At 33.5% G+C, this 25,661-nt stretch overlaps 3 protein-coding genes across 4 annotated transcripts in view; 2 read left to right on the top strand and 1 right to left on the bottom strand.

The window, feature by feature from the left end:
- LOC132185463 (TMV resistance protein N) overlaps positions 1-5,222 on the top strand; it is a 16,285-nt gene extending 11,063 nt beyond the window's left edge. The window contains exons 2-5 of the mRNA XM_088518164.1: positions 788-1,892; positions 2,469-2,747; positions 3,399-4,448; positions 4,560-5,222. Of these exons, the coding sequence (XP_088374290.1) occupies positions 788-1,892; positions 2,469-2,747; positions 3,399-4,448; positions 4,560-5,222 (3,097 nt within the window). The remainder of the gene's footprint in view (positions 1-787; positions 1,893-2,468; positions 2,748-3,398; positions 4,449-4,559) is intronic.
- Positions 5,223-9,204: 3,982 nt separating this feature from the next.
- On the top strand, positions 9,205-11,367 carry LOC132185470 (putative pectinesterase/pectinesterase inhibitor 46). Of its 2 annotated transcripts, none has more exons than XM_059599238.2 (4): positions 9,205-9,595; positions 9,730-10,477; positions 10,584-10,897; positions 11,117-11,367. In XM_059599238.2, exons 1-4 carry the CDS (start codon positions 9,205-9,207, stop codon positions 11,365-11,367), a joined length of 1,704 nt encoding a protein of 567 aa, XP_059455221.2. The 2 variants fall into 2 exon arrangements, with proteins under 2 accessions (XP_059455221.2, XP_088374511.1); XM_088518385.1 differs by having other exon boundaries at positions 9,205-9,605; positions 9,749-10,477.
- A 2,726-nt stretch (positions 11,368-14,093) lies between these two features.
- On the bottom strand, positions 14,094-17,624 carry LOC132184998 (FCS-Like Zinc finger 14). Its single transcript, XM_059598805.2, has 2 exons — positions 16,794-17,624; positions 14,094-14,608 (listed from the first exon to the last, which is right to left on the bottom strand). Exons 1-2 carry the CDS (start codon positions 17,354-17,356, stop codon positions 14,446-14,448), a joined length of 726 nt encoding a protein of 241 aa, XP_059454788.2. The 5' UTR covers positions 17,357-17,624; the 3' UTR covers positions 14,094-14,445.
- Between the last annotated feature and the right edge of the window lie 8,037 nt (positions 17,625-25,661).

The raw sequence follows: 25,661 nt of genomic DNA, 5'->3' as shown, positions 1-25,661 counted from the left end.
CAGCATATTCAGACTCTGACTGGGCGGGATGCCCCGATGATCATCAATCAACTTCTTGATATTGTACCTTTCTCGGCAGAAATCTACTCTCATGGGGTTCCAAAAAGCAGCCCATGGTGTCAAGATCTAGCACCGAATCTAAGTATAAAGCCTTAGCAAATGCCTCATCCAAATTGGTATGGCTTCAAGCTCTTCTTCATGAACTTGGTCAGCATTTCCAACATCCTCCGATCTTACATTGCGAAAATATCGGAGCCACATATCTCTCCTCTAATCCTATGTTTCATGCACGAACAAAACATATTGCCATCGACTATCATTTTGTTCGTGACTTAGTTGCTGCCAAGGAACTTGACATTCATTTCATCTTAGGGAAAGACCAAATAGCTGACATCCTTACCAAACCTTTAGTTTCACAAAAGTTCCTGGTGCTAAAATCCAACCTCAACGTTAGCATGCCCACGTCGAGCTTGAGGGGGCCGTACTGGAACAGATAAATCACAAACAACTGATTGTGATAAAGATAATGACAAAGAACCTTTGCTCAAACAGAAACTCTTGCAAAAACAAGAACTGAAGTGAATTACTTCTCAAAGTCAATTTAGGATTATGTTTCTATCAGTTGTTGATCTTGTAAACAAAACAATTTTTTATTATTATAAATAAGAAACACTGCCATACGATTGAATGTACAGAAAACACAAAAACAATATTGTTCAATAGTATATATATATATGAAAATTTCAACTGATTAAATGTTTCTAATCTTTGGTTACGTATTTGGTAGGAATGAAGCTCAATTTATTGACAAAATCGTTCAAGATGTCTCAATAATCGTGAATCACACATATTTCCAAGTTGCCAAGCATCCGGTTGGAATAGAGTCTCGTGTACGGGAGATCAATTCACTTTTAAGTGTTGATCAGATGAATGATATACGCATGGTGGGGATCTTAGGAGCCGGTGGAATTGGTAAGACAACTATTGCTAAAGCTATCTACAACTCGATGGCTTCTCAGTTTGAAGGTAGTTGTTTTCTTGAAAACATTAGAGAAAATTCTAAGCACAAATCCGATTTGGTCAAACTACAAAATACACTTCTTTCAAAAATCCTTGAAGATACTATGAAGGTTGATAGTGTTGATGAAGGAATTACTGTGATAAAGAGAAGGCTTTGCTCTAAAAAGGTACTCCTTATTCTTGATGATGTGGATAATCAGTTGGTCCAATTAGATAAATTGGCTGGAAAGGATGATTGGTTTGGTCCAGGAAGTATGATCATCATAACCACAAGAGATAGGAAAGTATTGACTAATCATGGAGTAGTTGATGCTCTAATATATAAGGTAAAGGAATTGGATTGGTACGAAGCTAGTGAGCTCTTTTGTTGGAATGCTTTCCAAAGAAACCAACCTACTGATGGTTTTGTGGAAGTAACGAAACATGCAATACACTATGCTGGGGGTCTTCCACTAGCTTTAGAAGTGCTAGGTTCACATCTGTATGGTGAAGATATCCAACAATGGAAAAGTGCATTGATGAAGTACAAAAGAATTCCTATCAAAGATATTCAAGAAATACTTAGAATAAGCTATGATGGATTGCATGAAGATGAGCAGAATATTTTTCTTGATATTGCATGTTTTTTCAAAGGAAAGTCGAAAGATTATGTTAAAACAATATTGGCTAGTTCTGATTGCTTCCCAAATGCTAGTATCCCGGTGCTTATACAAAAGTCTCTCATAACCATTGATGTTTCTGGCTGTTTGGCAATGCACGACTTATTGCAAGACATGGGTAGAGAAGTTGTTCGACAAGAATCACAGGTACCTGGCGAACGAAGTAGGTTGTGGTTTCATGAAGATGTTCGTGTTGTCCTTCAAAATGATTTGGTAAGAAGTTACATCAAGAGACTCTTTTAATTTTGTATTTGTTTCTTTTTCGCAAGTAAACATACTAAAAAAATATTTTACTTCCTTTCTATATGGGTTAAAAAAATGATGACGAATTATACACGCATACATACATATATGTGCATGTATATATAATATATAATACATATATTAAAATAAACGTATATAAAAAAAGAATCAAACAAATAAAATGATTGTAATTAAGAATAATTAAAATCATCGTACGCAGTCGTCCTTTATTCTATTTCAAAGGTAGGCATAGTTTTTTTAGTATTTTTTTTTTCTAATAGGTAAGAGTAATTGGTAAATATTAAAAAAAAAAAAATAATGCAAAATATTGACCTTTCGAACATGGTGATCACTCAACTTTGGAACATCTTTATACCAAAAATAAAATTACTTATTTTGAAAATCTCATAATGAAAAACAACATTAAAAGAAAGATAGGTGGAATGTAATGTTTTGTCATATAAGCTATAATTCTAGCAAGTGCTAAAACGCGGAGAACTTTATACTTTAGTTTTGTCAGCTTGTACTGATTCATTGTCTTACTAGGGAACAAACAAAATTCGAGGCATATTGGTAGATTTGCCTAAAGGAGAAGACATGGTGGACTTGAGTTCCAAGGCCTTCGAGAAAATGAGAAGCTTAAGATTGCTTATGGTTACCCCTAATGCACGTTTTTCTACCGGGCTCAATTTTCTTCCTAATACATTAAGAGTGCTTGATTGGCCTAATTGTCCTTTAGAATCTTTGCCATCTAATTTTCGTGGAATGAACCTCAATGTTTTAAGAATGCCTCGGAGCCCCCTCAAGGAATTGAAGGAAATCAAGGTACAATTATTGGTTTTAGGAAAATTATGTCATGACACCCTCATGCTTCCGCCTTCTTTTCTTTTTCTTTTTTTTTTTTTTTCCTTTTTTTTTATTTTTTTTTTTGACATTGAGACCCAAGTTTCCAATTTGATAAATTTTAGAATTGTGCTTCGGAAATTTGTAAATCAAGACCGCAGTTAATGTTTTTCGTCAAATAAATAACATAAATGGTAATAAAATACATTTATGCTTAAATTATTATTTTGCTCTTAAAATAAAGTAGCTGGGTGATAGCACCTACCCAGCCATGGCTGGGCTTTGTGCCACGGCCCCAACCTTCACCAAATGCCACGACCAAGGCTAGGTGGTTTCACCCAACCACGGCCAGCCACACCTTTTGTTTTTGGTATGAGAGGAATAAGTGTATTTTTCATATAATTTTTGTTTTCTATTTGACGAAAACACTTGCAAAGTTCTTGATTTACAAATACTTGAAGCACAAGTAAAAAAATTCATCAAACTAGAAATCCGGGTTTCAATGTCAAAAAGTGTGAAAGCATGACGGGGTCTTGAAATAATTTTCCTTGATTTTAAAATTTCTTCCTTTAAATTTTGTTGTAAATGTCCTTTAAACTAACTTTTTTCTTTTTTTTCTTTTTTTTCCTACAGAATTTTCAAAGCATGAAAATTATGGATTTCTCTTATTGTGAATTCCTAAAAGTATTCCCGGATGTTTCAACGATTTCAAATTTAGAGGATTTGAAGTTTGATGGTTGTACAAATTTAATTGAAATTCACCATTCTGTTGGATTTCTTGATAAGCTAGTTCATTTGAGTCTTCGGAAATGCTATAACCTTAGCCGTTTTCCGAGAAGGCTCAAGTCGAAATCTCTAAAACGTCTTTCTGTTCAAGGTGGCTCAAGGCTTGAATACTTTCCTAAAATTGAGTGTCAGATGGAGTGTTTAGAAACCGTCATCTTTGCCGACACCGGTATAAAAGAATTGCCTTCATCTATTGCGTATCTCATTGGGCTTAGAACATTAAACATAACCGGTAGCAAAAACCTTATGCATCTTCCAAGCAGCATTTATCAGTTGCAACGTATAGAGAAGATTTTTGTCAACGGTTGTTCAAATCTTGTTACGATTTCAGATAAGATGAGGGATATCGGACAATACATGCTCTCAAAGGAATCAGAAATTTCATTAGATCCAGACAACTTACTCCCATTGCTACCTCCTACGAATTCAAGTGTTTCTAATGATGATTGTTCATTGATAGTATTTCCTAAAAAAGTATTTCCACAAATATATGAGTTGCGTCTACAAAATTGTGACCTATTAGGATCAAGTTTCTTTACGATATTTAATTGCTCCTCCACATTGAAATTATTAAATCTATCGAGGAGTGTTATTGTTACTATTCCTCCATGCATCGAAAGATTTGTTTCCTTGTTGGTGCTTGATTTGGATAATTGCAAGCAACTTCAAAAAATTCCAAGCCTTCCACCAAATATAAAAGCAGTGTCTGCAGCGGGGTGCATGTCATTGGAAACATTTTTGGAAGAACCACAAACATCTCAATTATTTAGTACATGGTCGTATCCAGAGGTTATAAGGTATGAAACAACTTGTTTGACACGAGGACCTGTGGGCAGTGGTGCTCCTTCTGCAACCTATCAAAATGTGCAAACTGTGGCAATAGCTCAGCCATTGAAGGTAACTTCTTTCCTTAATGGATTGAGATATGCTCTCTCTCTCTCATATACAAGTCTGTGTGCCTTGATTTGTTGGTTGTATCACAGAAAATTTGTCATATTTGTGTAACAGGGATGTTGTGAAGCTCGTTACTTTGACTGTGTAGTTTCGGGAAATAAGATTCCAGATTGGTTCAATTATCATAAAAAGGTTTCAAATAGTAATTCATGTGAAATAGATATTGATGAGCATGCAGATATGTTTGGGGAGTTCACAATAATTGCGTTCTCTGCTGTTGCTGAAACTGTTGTTGGAATAAAGTATGTAGAAGGAAAAAATGTTCGACATGGAATTACGGCTTACGTCATCACTCGCGGTGTAAAAATCTGTTGTGTTCGATCAAATTTTTCAAAACCGGCCTCAGATTTTGTATGGATGCAGTTCCATGTTCCGCACCATTCTTTTGAGCTTGGAAATGTTGGTCATGTGCGAGTTAAATTTGAAGGTATAAAGAATGTGCGCTTGAAAAGTTGCGGATTCCATTTGGTACGTCTGTGTAACAAGAAGGCGATTGATTTAATAGATGGACTTCAACTTAAAAAGAGACCTCGTGATGATGGACCTTATGGTGATGGAATCCGTAAAAAAAGACGTCATGAACATTATGAAAAGAGGCATTATACAAGCTGGCGAATGGTAAGTACATCAAAAGACCCCTTCGTTTTCTCCATCGTTGTTTTCTCTGCTTTCCTCTGCTTCGCTTTCTCCAATTGTGCTCTAGCATTTGCTTGTTGATTTGCCCATGCACTTAATAATTATGGATCAACGTCAACTCTTCCTGGTTTCCAAACAGATGATGCTATTTTTTGAATTTTTGGTTCAATTGACAAAGGGGGTTCGATATGGGAATGTGTGACATATTGTGTAGATTTGACTATGAGCATGTTTGTGTAGGAGCCCAAGTGGTTTCACTAGTGTATGTACACAAAGTTTTTAGACTATATTTGGCATGTTTGTTGAAAAGCCTTTTCTTTCCAAACACAATAATACACTTTTCAAAAATTATTTAGGAAAACGAAACACTTTTCAAAAACAAAACCCAAAAAGACTTTTCAAAAAATAAATAAAGGGAAAAATGCTCCAAAGGTCTTTGAGATATAATTTTTTATCGAATCGCTCTCTAAAGTTTAAATTTTATAGATTTATTTCCTAATATCAACTTAAGCGAGAAATATAGACATGAACTCTATTATTATTTTGGTTTACTAGGTGAGATTTAGATAAGAATTGTGTTGCTGGTTGGTTACTTTAATTGCTTGTCCAACTATTTCTAAACTATATATAGTTTGTTCCTTTGATGTCATCACTTTTCATTTCTATGAATCACAGCATGAGAGTAAGACAATTGGGTTTGTTTGTAATTGTTTAGGCAATGAAAATTGATGATCTAAAATGAACTTGGCAGCAATATTGGCAGTTGTAAAGGTTGATTTTTATTCTCCATTTATCTTCTTATATGATATATCTTAAAGAGCATTCAAGTGTTTCTAATTTATCTTATTTTACAATAAACATAAAAGAGAAATGCTTAAGTGTACCAAATATTTTACCAAAATGTTGGTTACTAAATGATGTGTCACCATCACATTTGATGTATTGTACTAATAAAATTTTGGTAAAAAATTTGGTACACATAGCTTTCCTCAACATAAAAATGTATGCTAATTAGTTACTTTATCTTATCTTAATTACTTGCCCCTATCCGTGTATTCTATTTTGGTGCTTAAACCACATTTTGTAGTGCTTATTGAGATGATTGTGTTATTTTTTAACATATTTCCTTCTTTTTGCTTGTATTTCTCGTACTTTAATTTTTTTTTTTGGTCTGGTTTTGGGGAACCAACCCCTTTTTCAATGTATAATTTTAAATGCTTTGGAATAATAGTGTGTTTCAAGTACTGTAAATAGTATCAATTTAGGGTTGCGATTTAAGCCACACTAAACCCTAATCACTTTTGCAATTTAGGGTTACGAACTTTCAGAAGTTTACAGTAGTCTCGAATCAAGAAGTTGGCGTCGTTGACATGAAGTAGCCTTTGAAGTCTGTTTCGAAGTTTGGAGACTTGATATTCTGTATGTTTTTATGTATGATTTAAGGATATGTTTGGAGAGATCCTATGACCTTTTATTTTATTTTTATAAACATGTATTAATACTTCTGTTGATGTTGATTTATTATGATTATGTATGTAGGTCTGGAGAGTATGATTTATTGAGTATTCGTGTTGATTGTTTAATTATCAGGTGCCAAAAATTATATTTGTGTTGATTATGTGTGTTTATTAGGAAAAAAAATTGGTATACTGATTAGTGTACCCATTTTTTCATAGTAAAAAGATAATGTCATTTATCACTTTAAAACTCCTCAATTGTTATTTAATTTTTCACTCAAAAGGTATAATTTTGAATGCTTTGGAATAATATGTAGTGTGTTTCAAGTATTATAAATAATACACATTACAAATTTTACGCTAGGAATATCAGAATTTATTTTAGTGTTTTTAACTCGGAAGCAAAGACCAAGGTAGAGATTATTATAGGTAGGGCTAAGGGCTAAAAAATTTAGTGGGTAGGGACTAATAAGCCAATTTTTATTTTTTCCCTTCTGGATTAGGACCGGGGTGGGGGCATGGCCTATACTGACCCCATTCTTCTGTCCCCGCTCAAAATGCCTTTTTGCAATTGTTTGATAGTTTGAGGGCTATTTTATCACCTTTTGAACATTAGAGGGCTAAAATGAAAATGACTGGTAGTTTGGGAGGTTAAATTATATTTTTCCCTTTTATTTTTCTGATAGCCTAATATTTTTTTTTTCAAAATGGCATTTTAGTAATTTAACCTTGCCAAAACGACATAGTGTTGAATTTTCCATTCAATTTGTCGGTAATGATTAACGAAGTAGCCAAATTAAAACTATTTGATAGTTTAGGGGGCTACTTTATCACTTTTTGAACATTAGAAAGTTAAAATGAAAATAATTAATAGTTTGAGAAACTAAATTATATTTTTTCCAAAAAATAAAGAGAAAAATGCTCAAAGGTCTTTATCAACTATCATTTCATCTTCCTAGCTTCTGTTAAATTTCTGCCGGTGTTATCATGTCATATTTCCTCAAAATGTGACACGTGTTCTATTTAATAAAAAATATATATAATACAGGAAAAGTTGTAGCAAATTAATAAGAATATCCATAACATTTTTTTCCCCCTTTGAAATCTTTGAGGGGCCGTGGGCTTCCACGATCTGCCCTTTGAATCGCACCCCTCACGGCTTCCAGAAACCTCTGTTTTTCAACGAAATATAAAAGAAGAACAAATATATATAGCTTTATTTTATTGTTCTATCCTTAGCATTCTGAGCTGGTGAGAGATATATGAGATATCCCTGCACCAAGAGCACCCACCCAAGTGCCCAAAGTCTATGTCCCCTACTTGGGTGCTCTTGGTGTAGGGATATCTCTCACCAGCCAAGAGCAGTAAAATAAACCAAAATCTTTTCTGTTCATATTTCAAAAATTCATCACATGCAGCATAACCTAATGAAATAGGTCATTCCCCCTCGTCAGAGTTAAAGCAGTCTCATATCTTCCCTATTTTCCATTATTGTTGTGCTTATTAGTGACGGTGTTAATTGGCCTACGCATAACTTCATGTAGGGCTAACAATTTTTGACATGTGAACCAACACGAAAGTAATGGGTTAAGGTTAAAGTTAAGGGTCTAACCCATTTAATTAAATGATTCGGGTCATGGTTTACTTATATAATCTTATACCACGCTTCAACACAAATCAAACCTAACACTCAGGAACGGAGTCAGGAAATTTTATGGGAGGGGGCCAGCCAAAATTTTTTTTCGGTTCTTTAGAATTTTTTTTTATTAAAAAAATTATTTTTGTTGTTTTTTATGAACTAAAGATTACCGTAAGGGCAAAATACAGTGAACATTTGAAAGTAATGGCAAAAAAAGTAGACATTTGAAAGTAAGGGCCAAAAATAAAAAAACTTAATGGGTATGGCCCAAAAAAATTAAGAATAGGGCCAAAAGTTTTTATTGCATATGGCCAAAAAAAAAAAAATTGAGGGGGGCCAAATAACTAAAATTAAAACTTAATTAACTTAATCTTTCCTTTTTTCTTTTTTCTTTTTTTTTTTTGACTTCTAAATTTTTTTTCCCTTATTTTGGGGGGACCATGGCCTACCCCGGTCCCCCCTCCCTCCGTCTCTGCTGACACTTAACATAAGGGTTAGCAATTTTTTATACAACTAATGAACTTGACACTTATCCAACATAAAGTTAGTGGGTTAAAACTTCATATTAAAACTCTAGATCTAAAGATAAAGGGAAGAATTTTCTTCCCTACTTGCCAGCAAATAATATATAATATGTAAGGTTAAAGCATTATCTTCCCTCATTTCGTCGTTTTTTTTTTTTTTTTTTTTTTGCCTATTTGACCCCTGAAAAAATAAATAAATAAAATAAAATAAAATAGTTGCCAAGTCTACGAAGCATCAACATGAGAAGCAGTAGTACATTGAACCTTCAAAAATGCTCACGTAGGAGAAAGGTGCCTTGCACGTTCTACCGCGTTAAACTACCAAATACAATCTTAAATTCCTGCTTTTATATTATATATGTATATAGAGAAGGCTCTACCCTCAGCACCCACCCACCCACCATCATCTAATTCTAATGTAATAGCACAAGAAGGATAACATGATGATGAACTTGTCCTCCTCCTTCAGAGCCTATGGCAAAGTTGATGCAGCCGAGCAAGCAAAGCTTGAACAAGCTCGTCGGAAAACCCGAAAGCGCGTCGCCATCATAACCATATCCTCCATAATTCTCGTCTGCATTGTAGTCGCCGCCGTGCTCGGAACTTCTCATGATTCGCAAAGTGGTGGCGCTTCCGATCAGCCTCTCTCCTCTTCTATAAAGGCCATTTGCGATATCACCTTGTACCCAGATACTTGTTTCACAAGTCTTGCTCCTCTAGCTCACTCAAGCCATTTTCAGCCTGTAGATGCCTTCAAGTTGGCAACCCAAGTGGCCTTGGCTGAGTTGCATAAAGTTGCTGATAAGTACTTCTTGGGTCACAACATTTTCAACGGTAATGTTAAATCAGGACTTATTCTGAAAGCTTTATTTATTTAATTTTTTATACTATGCTAAATCATTACTTATTCTAAAAATTTAAGTCGATACGAAAAAATAAATTTAATTGTTTAATTTATATTGTAACAGGTAATTCCGACAACATGACTGTTGCGGCTTTGGAAAATTGCCGCCAACTTTTGAGCCTCGCGTTGGATCATCTTAATGGCACATTGTTCTCCAGTTCTCTCTCGTTGATTGAAGTTGCTGATGATCTCCAAACTTGGCTGAGTTCTGCAGGCACTTACCAGGAGACGTGCAAAGAGGGCTTTGAGAATGCAACAATACAGAGCAGTATTGCCAATTGGCTGAAGAATTCTACTGAACTAACAAGCAACAGCCTTGCCATCATATCATGGATTTCAAAGATAGAAAGCGCTTTGAATCTTAGGCGGCGACGGCTAATGAGTTTCCCAGAGTGGCTGAATTCGAACGATAGGAAGCTACTTCAAAGTTCAGATTTGACGAAGCAGGCGAACATCGTTGTCGCCCAAGACGGCACCGGCCATTGTGGAAACATCAGTGATGCTATTAAAGCAGCCCCGAATAAAACCGACACCAGGTTCGTGATCTATGTGAAGAAAGGGATTTACTATGAAAATGTACAAGTGAATAAGAACAAGTGGAACATTGTGATGGTTGGTGATGGAATGAATGATACAATTGTATCGGGTGCACTAAACTTTGTGGATGGGAATCCAACATATTCAACTGCAACATTTGCAGTAGCTGGCAAAGGCTTCATTGCTATAGACATGGGGTTCTGCAACACTGCAGGAGCAATCAAGCACCAGGCAGTAGCCTTAATGACAGACTCGGACAAATCCGTCTTCTACAGGTTATTAAATCACCACTTATCTCAAAAACTTAAACTTATAAGAATTGATAAATTTAACTATTTAATTTATATTCTAACACTACTCCTCACGTGTATGCTCAAACAGGTGTTTGATCGATGCATTTCAGGATTCCCTCTACGCACACACCAACCGGCAGTTCTACCGCGAATGCAACATCACCGGAACGGTTGATTTCATCTTCGGAAACTCGGTGGTGCTGCTGCAAAACTGCAACATACTGCCTAGATTGCCGTTACCTGGGCAGCAGAACACCATCACAGCACAAGGCAAGGTTGACCCAAATCAGAACACTGGTATCTCGATCCAGAATTGCAGCATCTCACCAAATGGGGACTTGAGTTCAGTCCAAACATACCTTGGCCGGCCATGGAAGAATTACTCCACAACTGTATATATAGGTAATTTTAAACTGTTTTTATCCCAAAAGCTTAAATTTATATTCTAATACTCTCTTGACATTGACATGTGAAATATTTAATTGAAATTAGAAATGAATGACTGAGACAGAATTTGAATTCAGGACCTCTGTACTAATATCGTGTTAAACTACCGGATATCCTAAGAACGTAACTTATAGAAAAAGATAGAATTTAATCATTTAATTTATATTCTAACAGGTAACTATTTGGATAACTTCATCGAACCCAATGGATGGTTGCCATGGGTAGGCGCATCAGCTCCGAGCACCATATTTTACAGCGAGTTTCAAAACTATGGCCCTGGTTCTCAGCTGAATGATAGGGTTAAATGGGAGGGAGTAAAGAATAACATGACCACGAAACAAGCCAAGAAATTCACAGTGGGTGCATTCATCAAAGGGAAAAAGTGGATTTCAGATGCAGGGGTTCCCTATCAATCTGACCTGTGAGGCTGTGACAAATGGGTGATCATTTCATGCGAGGAAGCAGCAATATTGCCAATGTATATTGTTTTCTACAATACTTGTAAGATATTTGAAATGAGATTTAATTTATTTGATATTGTTTGAATGAATTACACTTAACCCGTGTAAAGTTTATATTAGATACAATGCTAATCAAAGATTATTTTAGAATATCAATTATATGATTAATTTCGTCATTTTTTATTGGTGCAAGCTTTTAAGATAAATTGTAATTTAACATAGTATTATAACACATGTCCACACGTGAGGGCCGGAAGAATGTTAGAATTTGAATGAAATAATTAAATTCACCATTTCTTATTAACTTGAACTTTAGGGATAAATGGGAATGGTATATTTATTTGACTTAATCAAATCTTAGGGTTCTTACATTAATCAAATCACACATGATACACAGACTTTGATCTAGGGCACATCTCACCCTAAGTACTCTTTCATGCCCTCTCAAGTATACTCTTCGAAGAAAAAAAAAATTAAAAAAAATATATATATAATAATAATAATAATAATATTAAAGTTTATGGCAATTGACAAAATTAGCATGTGTGTCTTGTGATGTAAACTTGATTTTGGGTACAATATTATAACTGGGCGTATAACTGTTATGGCCCAATAAAGTTTTTTTTGTCTTTGACTAGAAAACTCTTCTAAATTCACTTAATAAGGTCCCCAATGGGTAGCTCAATTGGCAGTGGACCACGCCTCATGAAGAAGAGGTCACAAGTTTAAATCCCCCTCCCCCTTCCCTTGTGTGGACATATCAATAAAAAAAAAAATCACTTAATAAGAAATTGAGTATTTGGAAATTGTGGCTATTAAGATAGTTAGTGGTAGTTGGAAGTTTCCAAAGGTCTTTTTCTGTTGAGTTTTTTATTTTTATTTTTAATTTTATTGTACATGCTGACACGTGTTAACAAGTTGTAAAATAGATATAGGTCTAACAATTTTCTTAAAGTCTTGCAAGATAGTTCTTAATCACAACTTCCAATTACCACTAACCACTTTAATAACCACATTTCCAACTACTTTTTCAAAATTCTCATTAACCATAATGTCTAACTACTTCAAAGAAGACATTTTAGATTAGAAAGTGGTTATAGCATAAAAATCAATCCACTTGGAGTTCAAAGAAGTAACCAATTATGACATTTTCTACTTATAAAGGAGAGCATGTTGCTACTACGAATAATGCAACTTTTAAAGTTACTAATTGATCAAAATCAAATAGTAATTTATTACAAATTCAATCATAATTTTAAGAGCCACGTCAATTTTGAGAGGACATAAAGAAAACATGAGTCTTCCTTTAAGCATTACTTTGCTGATACATTGTGTTTTTGTCATGCATTTTGGCAAAAAGAGGAAGTAGATTGCCAACATTCTTACAGAGCCCACTCAAGTATGACGTCTTCCACAAGTTTGGAACTCTTTTTGGATTAACAAAATCAAGTTTAAAGTGCATGTTGTTAAGCAAACTTGATTTTGGGTCAAAATTTATAATTGGGTTTATAGTTCTTTGTTGTGGCCCAATAAAGTTTTTGTCATTGTCTAGAAAACTCTTGTAATTTGTAATATCTCGAATCTAAAATATACTTTTCAAAGTAGTTATAACTTGTGATTAATTAATGAGAAAATTGAGATAGTAGTTAGAAATTATGATTATTAAGATATTTAGTGGTAGTTCGATCGATGCTGGTAATATCAATTAGTCATCTCCCAGGGTGGACCCATGGCTTGGGGTGGGGGACGAATGCCCCCAAAATGTTTAAAACATTTTTTAAATTATACTTATTTTCTAAATTTGTTCCCCACAAAATAATATTCGTGTCCCATTTTAATTCTTTTTTTTGTTTTTAGTTTTGTCTCCTCTTTTCACATAAAAATTTTTTATTTCAACCCTGGTCATCTCAAATGCTTAAGCTAGTTTAAATTCAAGATGTTTGTTTTGATATCATATAAAATCATTACTTATTCCAAACGTTTATATTGGTAAGAAAAGACGGATTTAATCGTTGAATATTCTAACAGCCAAAAACCTAAATCATGGAAACTCTAATTCATTGAAATTTTGTTGAGTAAAATGGAAGAATTCCTGCTGTGGTTTGAGAAGCTTTTTAGTTTTAATAAATAAATAAAAAATGAATTGACAACTTAAAAGACAAGAAAAAACAAAAGACTAAAAATAGTGGATAGAAAAACAAAGGGATTGAAGATATGGATCCAAGAGGTCAAGTAAATGAAGCAACTTGAATTAAATAAGGTCAAGTAAATGAAGCAACTTGAATTAAATAAATTAAAGTAAATGAAGCAACTTTGAATTCTAGTTACGTTATTATTTTGGGTTTGGCTTTGTTGCCTTTGTTGTCAAGCAATTAATGGCGGATGATAAAGACAACCCCCATGAATATGCCACTTCTGTCGGAATCGACGCTGGATTTCAAAGTAATGGACCACCCTGGTTTTACAAGTCATGGAAATTACGACATCCCTCACAAACTTTGACAAATAAATATTGACTTCTCCTTTTTTCTTGGGATTAAGATCTCCTACAACAATTTTTTAAAAGTACACGTAAAAGAACAACCCACCTGTTCAAGCACGTGGCCACTCGGCGGGCAATCTCTACTTATTTGAACGGGTAAGTCTCATATGAGACAATTTGAATAGCAAATTAAGCTGACAAGATAATATTGTGACTATAATAACTATAATATATTGCAAATTGAAAATTTACATATGGTACCCTCTTTTGGGTTCAAACAAATATCCATATTCTCTAATCAAAGTATTCCCATCTCAGGATTTTCGTTCAATATAGAATATAGATACAACTTGCTCAAACCCTCTCAAATTTTATCTACTGTTTATTGTGCCGGTGATAACACTTTATTTGGACACCCTTTCACGTCCTTTACTTCCATTTTATTTACGTAAAAGTATCATAAAAATGTCTGTGCGGCAGCGACCCCGGCGAAGAACACCAGCGGGCCGGAGCATGGCGAGACAGAGTAATCAAGTAGTGGCTTCAGTGCTCCAGAATGTCTATGCCGCAGCAACCCCAGCGAAGAACACCAGCGGGCCAGAGCACGGCGAGACAGAGTAATCAAGTGGTGGCTTCAGAGCTCCAGATGCACACTTCTCTTTGTAATCATCGCTTCTAATATGCTTGTCACGGCACTCGCCGCTGCAAAATGCTTTTTCCCCTCTGCAAAAGTCCATAAAATGTTTAATCAGTCAAAACTCCATGTGGGGTATCTCCAAAAAGATCTCCAGGTTTGAATTATAAAGCAAAACCCAAAAAGAATCAAGACCACATACAGAAGCAAACAAGATCAACTAGAGACTTCAACATCAACAAATATCTCCAATAAAGAGAGGGGGACAGCATAAAAAGGACTGCTACCTTGTGAACCAGGTAAGAACCAAGTGGAATTTATGCAATTACTCATCACAACGCCCCCACCAAAACAAATGAAGTGACAAAAGATGGTCAACCTAGAATCATTCTACAACTAGCTAGAAATACCAAAGATTTGAACTTGAGAAATAAAAGAGAATGCGCTTGATAAAATAAACGTTTAAAGAAAGAGCCCCGACTCAAAGATTTGATAAGATTGACTCTTTCACGCGTAACTCAATGAAAAGATTCGAAAAATACGAACTCTAATCCAGTAACAAGCAATGGCTGTGAAACAGTCTCGTAAGACGCCTAAGTGGGTAACTGGAAAAACATTAATACATTATTTGGTTGCCAAGAATATGCTTAATCTTCCAGTCCTCGCTTGCGAGAATATTGACTCCTGAGAGTTGAATGCGATAAAGAGGAAACTTGAAAGTGTATTAAGAAAACAGCTATCGTCCTGATCCGATCAGTTTCATCTTCATTGAGAATAAAGATTCATGTTTCAAATGATTGCCAGCATAAATCACACCTGGCATTTATTTTTAAGTGTGAAATAGAGTAGGGAAATTATAGTCAAACTAATATGAGCACTTATATTCCTTCCTAAGAAACTTGAAACCGCAAAGTGCAGCTTGCACTAATAGTTATGCTGCTTATATCAGCAACTAAAAGCCATATCCATATAATGAAAAAAACAAACAAGAGTTTGACTGGATACATTTTTTATTAGAAGTCACAACAAAGAGATTGATACGGACAATAAATTTACAGGTTGAACATGTATGTTTTCTAAAGGCTTTTGTCTAGAAGCAAAAACAAAGATTGAGGAAAGATTGCTTGTAGAATAGATTAAAAAGATTTCATAATTTCGTTGAATGGTAGGATTTCTAATAAAAAATGTATTAGAAGAGAAGCACATGTAGAAGGAATCATCCCAGTTGCTCTAATGACGTGTGGAGCCTAGAAGATAGAAAAATCAGCCATAATAAAACTCTACTCTAGATCTGCAAGAGAGTGCCATGCATATGGAACCCAAGCTCCAAAACCAGATTGATGGGCTAAATCACTGACTTTGCCTATCCTGCTGATATATTTCTTGATAAAAAGATTTCTGTCAAAGGTATCAGCAGAGCGACTAGCTAGAATTTACTAATTAGTCTAGTCAAGCTGTATGAATGCCTCAACAGTTTAAAAAGTCAAATACAATCTAATGAGGATTTCCAGTCTGCATTTCTGAATGGACTACCGACTATTCAAAGCCTATATATGCTCTATTAATGATATTCTCATTCAAACAGCTCTAAGACGAATTATCACAGGCAGAAAAATATATGTTTATAGCATGCACTATTATTAGCCTATTGACAAAGCTCTCAAAGGCCCCACAACTATTTACAAAACCAGAGGACCAGCCTGTACCTGAGGTCTAGGCTTTAAATAGGGAAAACAATATCAAAGCTCCCAACTATAGAGAAATCATTAATTAGACCCTCCACTTTAGTTCAAAGGCTAACCATAAACCAAAACTAGGTATATAACTAGAATCGGTTCACAAATTCACTCATCGGTCATCACTATATTACTATCTACATCTAGCTATTTCCATGCAAGAACTAATGCAAAACCAAAAGAACATAAAAAAAAAAATCCACAAGGTTTGCCATATTCATTCATCCTTCTAAATCAACCCAAACTTCAAGTGCATACAAAAATTCTGAACACAAACTTCCCAAAAAGACAGTAATATGAAAACAATCAAACAATAATCATAATTCAAAATTCAATCATGTCCAGTTCACTGTCAATCCATCACTTAAAATAATTCAAGGAAGTAACTTTTCAACCAAATCAGACCTCATCTCGAGGCCAACAACATAAACCAACACACTCAAGTCACAGATCATTTACAATCCCAACATACCCAGATGATAAAACCAACGAATTAAGGAAACAAACTAAAAGACCATAACCATCATATTTTCTTTACCTGTACATGAAAATGTCCAGCCCCAGAAGCTGCTTCTTGCAAAGATAGCAAGAACTAAGAAAATCAGCAGTCCAAAACTCCATCCTGGCCTCACCAATATTCACGGGGGAAGCAGAGAACACTATGACCCCACTGTCGTTCACCACACAAGCAGCACCGCAGCAATCACCAACAACCCCATTAAGCTTATCATCGAAATACACGCGCTTCTCAACCACGTTGCTCCCCAAATGCGAAATCACACAAGTATAGCTCTCAGACAACTCATCCACCTCCTCATCTCTCTCCTTATCATTCACTGGACCTCTGAAATTCGCGGCTGCCTTCGCAGACGACACGATGGGGATCGGTGTCGATCTGGGCGACACCACCGCTGAATTAGCCGAGATTTTGTGGCTCAAATCGGTCATGGCAGCCACTATGCCAAGCCCAACCACGTCTCCCTGGAAATTCCTAGGAGATTTCAAGGGACTCGGAGACTTGTCCAAGGAAAACGACTCTGAGAGAGTGGTGAAAAGGGAAAGGTTGATCGCGGGTCTCTTTTTTCCTGGGAAATTCTCCATTTTCCGGGAAAATTATCAACTGGGTATCCCTCAGAACCCACTCAGGAAAACCCGAGTCTTATATAGAGTACTGCTAAAGAAGATGCAGAGTGAGACTCCTTTCAAGTCTAGGCAACATTGAGATATGACACAGAAATCGTCACGCAGAGAGAGAGAGAGAAAGAGAGAGACTTTTGCTAGATTTATAAGAGTGCTGTAGAAGCAAGTAGAAGGTCTCTTCCTTTGCTAAATTGAGAGAGAGACAGCACCTTTCAGCTCTCCTCTGGTCTCCAACGCCTGTGGTTTTTGGGAGGTGGAATATAAACGGTTCAATTCTAATCATAATTGCTTTTTTTTTCAATTTTTTTTTTCAAATGATATTGAATAATAATTGTTTGTATGAATGAATAGTTTCTGGTGATAATTGTCTGGTTGTCGTTTTCCTTCTTTTCCCTTTTTTTTTTTTTTCGTTTTTGCTCTTCTTAAATCTGCCCTCAAGCTTTGATTACCCCATGTTGTTGCTTTCAAGTTCAAGATTCTTTTGCAATTATTTTATACACCATTTTGTAACTCTTTTCCTCAATAATTAAACTTTGTCTTCCTTTTAGTATACTTCTCAAGTTGTTAAACCAAAAAGCTACACCAAACAAATTGTATACCAGAAGATTCTATTTGTATAAGGTTGTGTTTGGCAAAGGAGTCGATCCGGACCTAAAAATCTAAAAAATTCATCTCAAAATTAACCCAACATTCTTATTTTTTACCTCACATCAATCACCTTTTATTATTATTTAAATAAAAAAATCACTACAAAACAATTTTTTTCATTTTTTTATACAAAACATTATTACTTTTTTTTCTCACATCAATTAAATTTGTTACAGTTTCATCCCACTTCCTTTTTCAAGCCCTTTGCCAAACACACCCTAGACTCCCAACTATTAGGGCCTTATCATCAAGCTAGCTGGAATGTTAAAATGAGAGCAAAACGAGTTGTATTTGGCTCATGAAAAAGATTTGGAGAGCTTTTAGAGCATTTTATTGAGCTTTTTAAATTTGATTTTTTTTTTTTTTTAATTTGAAAAAAATTCACAAAAATAGTCATTTATAACAAGTTCTCCATTTTATTTCAAATTTAACTTTGATCAACAAGACTCTTCAAATACCAAGTGCCAAAAAGTGAAAGTTATTTAGTTTTTTAATCTTATATATTCATTTTTATTCTCTCTCATCTACCAATAACAAAAAAATAATAATTAAAAAATAAGAAAATAATAATATTTAGCTAAAGTAGAGGAAAATATATTGAATTTGATATTTGATTCATTTTAAAAGTGGCTATTCAAATTTACAAAAGTGAGTTTTTCTCTTCAAATTTAACTTTTATTTGAAGAGTTCAATAAGGATGCTCTTACAATAAATTTAACCAAATTTAGCTAGCATTATTCACTCCCTAAACGTTAAAAAAATATTTTTTTTATTCTCTAACATTCTTTCTCATCTCAATAAAGACTAAAGAAATAATAAAGAAATCCTTGAAAAATAATATTTAAATGAAATAGTAAAAATTGATAGCTAAAATAGAGAGTGAGATGTAAAATGGAAAATGTGATTTTTTGGTGCAAATGGTAAGAAAATTTGTTGGGTCGATGTGAATATTCTTAGCAAGTTTATTTAGAGAATTATAGTCCACATGGACAAAGCTTTCCTCCAAATTCGTTGGATAAATTTTTTTTTCAATCCAATCTATAAAACTAGCATGTCCAAATTATATGTAATTCTCATATGCATTTTTAATAAAAATATGTGAAATCGTATGTAAAATTAATAGACTGAATTGGTGAAACAATCTAATTTGAAAAGAAAAATATTTATGTATTATTGAGGGTCCAAACAATTAGATATGTTCTGATGCAAATGTCATTGTTATATGATTTTTATTTATACCATAATACCTCTTGGCATTTATGTGAAATGCTTTTAGTGTTGAGATAGATCTCAAAGAATTAGGTATTTGTTACTTTTAGTCAACAACAAATAATTATTGAGGGCCCCAACAAACATATAGGCTAAATTGCTAATCATTGATCCGATGAAAACTTCATGGTTTAATTTAAAAACTAAAGTCAAGTTTTAAGGTTTATTATGTCATTACCTTTATTAATAAATTATCAAGATTAATTATGTATATGCACTAAATTGCTATACCAAATATGAATGAATGTTTCCGCTCTTTATAACAAAGACAATAATGGAACTTTTTTAAAATTGTATCCTAGCCTCCTCACTTCTTGAAACATTATTAAGAAAATATAGTTTTAGAACAAATTAATAAGAAATGTAAAAAAAAATAATGGCACTGTCACGTCAAATACAATTAAATTAATTTTTTAATAACTGGCGTGAACATTAATTTATAATTAAAAAAAAAAAAAAAAACTCATTTATTATTTTTTTATTTAAAAAATAAAAAAAAAATTCACGTGAATGGCAAAGAGAACTACATAAGAGAACAAAATAGCTATCAAAATACTACTTCTATAGTTATTAGATTTTATGATGTGACAAGGTACATATAAAATGTGTCACACAAATCTTGTGCGGCACATGAGGACAAAGGAAGAAAAGCAATAAAACTACTCAACTTTGTACAACTAATCATGATTATATTCTATTGGGAATTATGATTAAATTAATGAATGAACTTGCTTTATGGTCTGGATATTAACTACATACCACGCATATGGAAACAAAGTGATTACCATATGCTAATCCTACGATTAGTTCAACCAAAGAACCAAAAGCCACAATGAGACTTTTAAAAAAGAAATAAGCCACCCATCCTATCACATTGGTTTTGGGTGTTGTTGTTAGGAATATTACGTGTAGGTTTGTTAATTCATTTTTTTTTTTTTTTTTGAAGATATTTATTTTTCAATTTTTATATAAAAAAAAAGTTTTGACATAATATAAAAGTGAAATTGGTTTTTTTTTTTTTAGAGTTCACATTTAAGGAAGTGATTTCTATAGAGTATGTATGCTTATTTTATGAAACTCGAATAGATGTAAAGTCCTACTTATCGTTAAAAATAATTCAAAAATTAAGAAGAGAAAAAAAAAAAAAAATTAGTCACCCCATAAACTTATTTTTTTTAAAAATAAAAATAAAATAAGTTAGCTCTTACCTCTACAAAATCTAGGCATCTGCTTTTCAAAATATTCCTACGGCAAGGGAATAATACAAATTTATAAAAAGTGTTTGTGTTTTGTATTGTTTGTTAATATATTTTTCTAGAGAACAAAAACCAAAGTCCTTAACAAACATGATCAGTTCCAGCTTTTACAACAAGTTCTTTACAAATCGACCTGACAGATCATCTCCAGCTTTTACAACAAGTTCTTTACAAATCGATGTGACAGCCCACATGGCACTGATCACATTAGCCACTAAATAATTAAGTTTATCTGTCAAATTTTGTAGTTTATTTTTTTTCACCTGTTTTGTGCCATGTGGCAATTATGTAGATTATCATGTGAATTTATAATGAAATTATAATAAAATTTGTAATAACCTAAGTAATTTTGTATTGATTTTTTCTTTTTCCTTTGGGTTTGGCTCTTTCCCCGCCCCACCACATAATAACTTTATGTTTTGTTGAAATGGAGGTAAAATTTAATCATTCTCTTGGCACATTGGATCACTACAACAATAAATATACCCAAGATGACATATACTTTTTGTACCCTAATTGCTTTTCTTTTTTCTACACAATTAAAGGTGTGCACTTCCCATACCTTTTGAATGATTAAACCACCAGAGAGGGAATTTCCTCTTCTTGTCTTTAATTGGTATAACTTTAACCTTCTTTAAAAAACACACATCACTTACTTTATTCTTTACTCTTTCCTCTTTATGCATTTTATCACCCATATCATGACCATTTCTTGCTGCACAACATGGTGCATTCTCCTCTGCACAGCATGCTGCATCCAGGAAAAATGATTTTCTTTTTTCTTTTTCTTTTTTTTAAGAAAAATTCTTATCACGAGTATTTTGTCATTTTTGCGCAAAAAAGAAGACATTGCAATTTACTTGGTAATTAGAAGAGAGTAATGTAATTTTCCCAAGTAATGTATAGTCTTTTAAAATTTTTCCTCATAACAATTTTTTTTTTTTTTTTTTTTTTTTGGCCTAGCATAAAAGTTTTTTAATGAGACCATAATATCATATATTAAGATATCACTCAATTTAAAAGTTTAAGCTAATGAATTTTGGCCAATTGTGTTATATTATCCTCTTATTCTTATGATATGCTTCCAATGCCACTCTTAATTATTTTGCACTCATGTGTATATAATCAATAATCTTCCTCTCACATGTGAGTTCTTTGCCACATCGATTATACCAACTCTTTGGCTCTAATACTCTTATGAGATTCTTTCAAGAAGACCACAATATAAATTTTTTTTTTTAGGTAAAATTTCAAGCTTTCATTCAATTCAAAATAACGAATATTCTCAATACAAACAATATCATGAACAAAATTTGTTGGGGTTATCTCACATTAGTTGTGGAATGGGCTGGTGGTTAGTTTATAAATGTGAGGAAAAACCTCACCTCTTGAGCTAGCTTATGAGGTTGAAATAGGCCAAAGACCACCCAACACTAGTATTAGAGCTCAGGTTTACCAATAAGTCTCGACCTAACAGTTTATGGAAGAAACGGGTTGTCGCTACTCGGACCCAGGGCCCGATGTGTAAGGGGGAGATTGTTAGAATTATCCCATATCGGTTGTAGAAGGAGTTGATTGTCAGTTTATAAGTGTGAGGGAAGCCTCACCTCTTGAGCTAGCTTTTGGGATTGAGACAGGTCCAAAACTACTTAACACTAGTATCAAAGCCCATATTTACCAACAAGTCTCAGTCCAACAGTCTACGAAAGAAACTGGTTGTCGCTGCTCCAACCCAGGGCCCGATGTGTGAGAAGGAGATTGTTGGGGTTATCCCACATCGGTTGTGAAATGGGTTGTTGGTCACTTTATAAGTGTGAGAAAAAATCTCACCTCTTGAGTTAACTTTTGGAACTAAGATAGGCCAAGACCACCCAACAAAATCTTGGTAGTCTTGCACCCAAATTTGCTCCAATATAGGTTGCTGCCCTTGCTGAATTGCCATGCACCTTCTTTGGCCTATGAGCCTCCATATTAACTTCCCTTTTTAAACACTTAATTTAAAAAGATTAAGCTAAAGAATTTTCACATTTTTATGATATGTTTCGAATACGAGAATTAATTATTTTCATTTACATGAATAGTCAACGGCTACAACACGATTCGAGTTGAAATTGCCACCTTCCAGGCTTCCTACTTCCTAGCTACCAAAATGGTGACTATTCTCCAAAAAACTAAACGGACCCATCATTCTTCGGGGCAGCAACTATCGTGGACCGTTGGGTTTCAAAAACAAAAGTCAGTGGCCGGTGCAAGCCGAAAACTTCAGCATATAATAAACTAAGTAAGTAATAATGAACATGACTTTTTTATTTTATTATTATTTCACCATACTATTATGGTAGTATTAATCAGCACCTGTTAGAAGAAAAAAAAAATTAAGGATCAATTAACACTATCACATCAATCTATCACATCAATCAATCGAGAGTGAGACAATGACAAAATAAAAATATGATTTTCAGTATTGCTAACTATTCAAAATAAGAGAGAAAAAAGAAGAAGAGCACATGTCACAAACATTAATTAAATGATTAAATTTACTATTTTTCATCGGCCGCTTGAATTTTTGAGACAAGTAAAAGCTATGAGTTTAAAATTTGTCTCCATAATTCACCTATCTATTTTACTTGAATATTCAAAGAATTAAAGTACTGGGCTTCGCTTATTAAAGAAGATTATTAAAATATTAATTAAATAATTAAATTTATAATTTTCTTTCTGCCTAAATATTTATAACAGCCAATAATTTAACAAATAACATATCCTTGCATTGAAATATCTTTTTGTAACAATCATTTCGCTTTCATATATGAGTGCCAAGAAACCCATCAACTTAGATATGCCACTCGGTGTGCTGTTAATTGTGTGAACTTTTCCCAAGCTTAGCTTGGGCTGATGGAATAATTTAATGGCTGGCCTACATGGGGACCTCAGTTTGAAAATCAGTGGGATGCAGAAAAAGCAAGGCTTCTCTTGCAATATTATTCTTCTCCCATTCAGATATTTCAAAGTACCCTTAAGGTCCTGCTAAATATTCTTGTTTTCCAATAATGTCATTAGCTTGTCAAAATTGCAGTAAACCCTAGCACAGTTATAACTAGAAGAGTGACCATTTGAGCTATATAGTAAACTGTATTATAAATTTTCATTACAAAAATACAACCTCATGAACTCTTTGTTTTCACGAGTCAGTTTGAATGGTCGACTTGTATGGTTAATACAACGAAATCATCATTGGTTGTTCGAGTCCTCACTCGACCGATGCACAATTCTTGCGAGTAAAAGAATGTGTCATAAAGTAACCTATTTTGAAGAGATACTTTATATTGAAGCACACCCAGAATGAGACAAAAACCGGTGCCTCGAAATCTGGTCAAAAAATAAAGCTAGAGTGGTAGCCTCATAGTGGGCTGCTAGCTAGCTTCCATTTCTTCTGTCATCATTCAACTGCTAAGGTAGACTTTGATGTATTGTTCATGGAGTACTCTGAGCATGACGATAAAGAATCAAAGGCTTCAAGTTGGGGGTGGAATCTTGTGTTAGCCTCACAATGCTCATCATTTGAAAATAAAGAAATCCATGAAAACTGGCTTCCACTAAGAAACCAAGATAAAGGTCATTTCCTTTTTTTTTAATCTGTCGATTAACTTGCCCTCTTCGAAAGGAACATGTGTTTTGTCCATCAATAGGAGACCACATCTCCTTTATCTTTTCTCTTTTCTTTTGTTTTTCTAATCATTGCTTGATATAATCGTTAAAAATCTTAAATTGGTATGAAATAGTAAATTTAATCAACGTTTCTTTTACGTTTAACAAGTGAGACCTACTATATAAAATATTTAACTGTCACGTTAAATCATAACTCATCTCAAAAACTTAAACTAACAAAAAATAATAAATTTAATCATTTAATTAATGTTCTAATAATAATCAAGTACTTTATGCAACAACCTATATATATATTTAAATGGAATAAAATTCTTTCTATTTCAAGTGAAGTAAAAATGAGTTATTTTATGGTCAAAATTTAATATTGTATTTAACCGTATGATGTCACGTGATAAATATATTTGTATGCCATTCAAAAATAATAAATGATGTCACATCATTTACACCTTAAATGCAACAACATTAAATCTTAACTACAAAATGGTTCTTTTTATCAGGTTTCATTAAACTAGATGTAATTAATGATTTAAATGTTCTGATCAATAATGGATTCTTTTGGACCATTGGAAGTTTGATACCCAACTCGAGATGAATTCCAAGAAAAAGTAAAAGTAAAAAAGAGATATATATTTTTTGGGCCTAGAAGATCATGGGTATTTAAATATCTATATATATGTATGTATATGTATGTATGTATGTATACACATATATAGACAGCTTTGGTTTCGAGAATATTCTTTGAGGTGAGAAAAGTTGGGAACAATACATACAAACAAGTAGTGATTCTTTAGTGCGTTGTCCATTAAAATCCGTCTGGGGGTGGCATAAAGCTAGCAAAGCAAAATAATATCTCTTGCATGCACGTTTTTAATATTTGCATATCTATTCCCACAAGTGGGTGCAACTTTCTATATTATGGAACTTTAAAAATAATATGACAGATTTGTTAATGTTGTTTTAGAGGGTGTTTTTTTATTTATTTATATGAAAATAGTTTTAAGTATTTTATTATTGTTTATACGTTATGCAAAATTAATGATAATTCAGGGGGTTAAGTTTTAATCGTATTAAACTTACATTTATCTTTAAAGCATATAATTTTTATATGCATTTTCTATTAAACGGGTATTTGTCTTTACAACATATGATTTATTTTTTTAAAAATACATGTAAAAATCACATGTTCTAAGAATAAATTGAGTTAAAAAAAAAAAAAAAAAAAAATTATCCTTAAATAAAATTAAAAAAAAAAAAACAAAACTCAGATTAGTTTTATATATAAAATATTTAATATAATATGTGCTCACTAGTGACTCTACTTTCTTTTTAGTGGAATACACATGTATATTACTCTAAAATTACATTGATTTGGTAAGTTAGAAGAGATGATTTTCTTTAATTCATTTTAAAATAGGTAAAGTGAT

Source organism: Corylus avellana, chromosome 7 (assembly GCF_965113065.1).
Source record: "Corylus avellana chromosome 7, dhCorAvel1.hap1.2, whole genome shotgun sequence".
NCBI lineage: Eukaryota > Viridiplantae > Streptophyta > Magnoliopsida > Fagales > Betulaceae > Corylus > Corylus avellana.
This window is presented reverse-complemented; position numbering and strand designations above follow the sequence as displayed.

Bases quoted from the DNA above. Each gene is read 5' to 3' on its own strand.
- LOC132185470 (XM_059599238.2), top strand. From the start codon at position 9,205: ATGATGAACTTGTCCTCCTCCTTCAGAGCCTATGGCAAAGTTGATGCA. The intron at 9,596-9,729 runs GTAATGTTAAAT...ATATTGTAACAG, and splicing joins GGGTCACAACATTTTCAACG to GTAATTCCGACAACATGACT. The intron at 10,478-10,583 runs GTTATTAAATCA...ATGCTCAAACAG, and splicing joins GACAAATCCGTCTTCTACAG to GTGTTTGATCGATGCATTTC.
- LOC132184998 (XM_059598805.2), bottom strand. From the start codon at position 17,356: ATGGAGAATTTCCCAGGAAAAAAGAGACCCGCGATCAACCTTTCCCTT. The intron at 14,609-16,793 runs GTAAAGAAAATA...GGACTTTTGCAG, and splicing joins CTGGACATTTTCATGTACAG to AGGGGAAAAAGCATTTTGCA.